We start from the raw sequence: 1,440 nt of genomic DNA, 5'->3' as shown, positions 1-1,440 counted from the left end.
GAGGCGCGGCGGGATGGGCGCCGCCGCCAGGAAGTACGAGGGGCGCCCGCGTTGCAGGCCCGCTGTCGAGGCGAATTCAGGCTGCCGACGGGTGGCTGCTGACGCAGAAACCCTTCGCGCCACGCCTTTTCAAGCCGCGCTAGGGTGGTGCTGAGTTGGGAGGGGCGAGGTGCGGATACGCAGGGCTGCGGCCGCGTCTCACCCTGAGCGTCGAGGGGGCTGTTGAACGCCACCACATCCCCTATGCATATGCTGCGCGGCGACGGCTTCGGAATCAACCGCACGACCTGCGGGCGGCGCGGAGCGACGGTGGGCGCAGGGGGCACAGCTGTTGCCCCCCCTGTGGCCGACGATGTCGCACTGGCATGCACGCACTGCTGACTTAGCTGGAGACCAGATGGGCTGAATTGCAATTCAGGCAGCCAGGCCGGCGCCTGGAGGCCAGCGCCGCAGCATACAGTGCACACATTTGGGTGGGGCCGGGCCAGGCGTGCTCACGAGCTTTTCAATCGCCGCCTTGTCCTGCTGAGCCTGCTTGTTGATACTGGGGGCCATGGCCACGCCCGCCATGTACATGACCGACGTGAGTGGTTTGTTGTACACCTCCTTGAACTTGGCGACTGCCAGGCTGACCCCCTCTCCGAGCGATAGGCGAGCGCCGTCAGCAGAGCGCGCCGCCGCCGCGCGTGAGGCGAGGTCTGACAGAGCCACATCCAACGCTGTCATCGCTTTGAGCCACAAATAGCGGCTCGGCATAGGCTTGGTTGTGGCCATTGGCTCGCCGCTGCTTTGTTGCTGCTATGCGTGGCCTTGAAAAAGTACAGATCACTGCCACTAGCCAGCCTCAGAAACCCAGCTGAGCCCCGCCTACGCTCTATGCATACGGGGCATGCGCGACTTTTGCTGAGCCAGGGGATGGGCGACAAGGGCCTCACCCGGGCAATCCCAAAATTGTGGCCAAGGACGTAAGGAGACAATGGAGGCCTGCAAGCACCAGCTGTTTAGAGGCATGCATTACAGCACTCGATAGCCCTGCTGCTGGCTCTGCTGGCTGGCTGCACAGCGTCGGTGCTGGCGGGTGCCGATGCAGGTTACAATGCCGCTGCGCCACGCCGAGGCTGCGCCCTTGCAGGTGTGTTGTTGAAGATGGACAGCACCACAAGATTTGAAGAGCATTGATTTAATTTCTTGGGGCAAAGGTGCAACGCTGGTCTTGCCTTTGCGCGATCATGACGATGGGCTCCGCTCTCCCGCTATCGTTCAATCAGATGACGTCAGCACCCGCACGGCGCCGTGGTGCGTGTGCAATTGCCCCCGGTTCCGCGCTAATCTCTAGACCCCTTACGTCTGCTGCCACCCGTGCCGGCGCTTCCGTCTAGATACCCTTCCGTGTGCCGCCCTTCTCAAAACTAGAAGTCATCCAGGTTCTGTCTTAGCTTA

At 62.5% G+C, this 1,440-nt stretch overlaps 1 protein-coding gene across 1 annotated transcript; it reads right to left on the bottom strand.

The window, feature by feature from the left end:
* Positions 1 to 498: 498 nt before the first annotated feature.
* Positions 499 to 726, bottom strand: MNEG_12038 (hypothetical protein; the record flags this gene model as incomplete). Its single annotated transcript, XM_014039491.1, has 1 exon — positions 499 to 726. A coding segment is annotated over one exon (228 nt), but the record flags the coding sequence as incomplete, so codon positions are not given.
* Positions 727 to 1,440: the final 714 nt, after the last annotated feature.

Source organism: Monoraphidium neglectum (assembly GCF_000611645.1).
Source record: "Monoraphidium neglectum strain SAG 48.87 unplaced genomic scaffold scaffold03027, whole genome shotgun sequence".
NCBI lineage: Eukaryota > Viridiplantae > Chlorophyta > Chlorophyceae > Sphaeropleales > Selenastraceae > Monoraphidium > Monoraphidium neglectum.
This window is presented reverse-complemented; position numbering and strand designations above follow the sequence as displayed.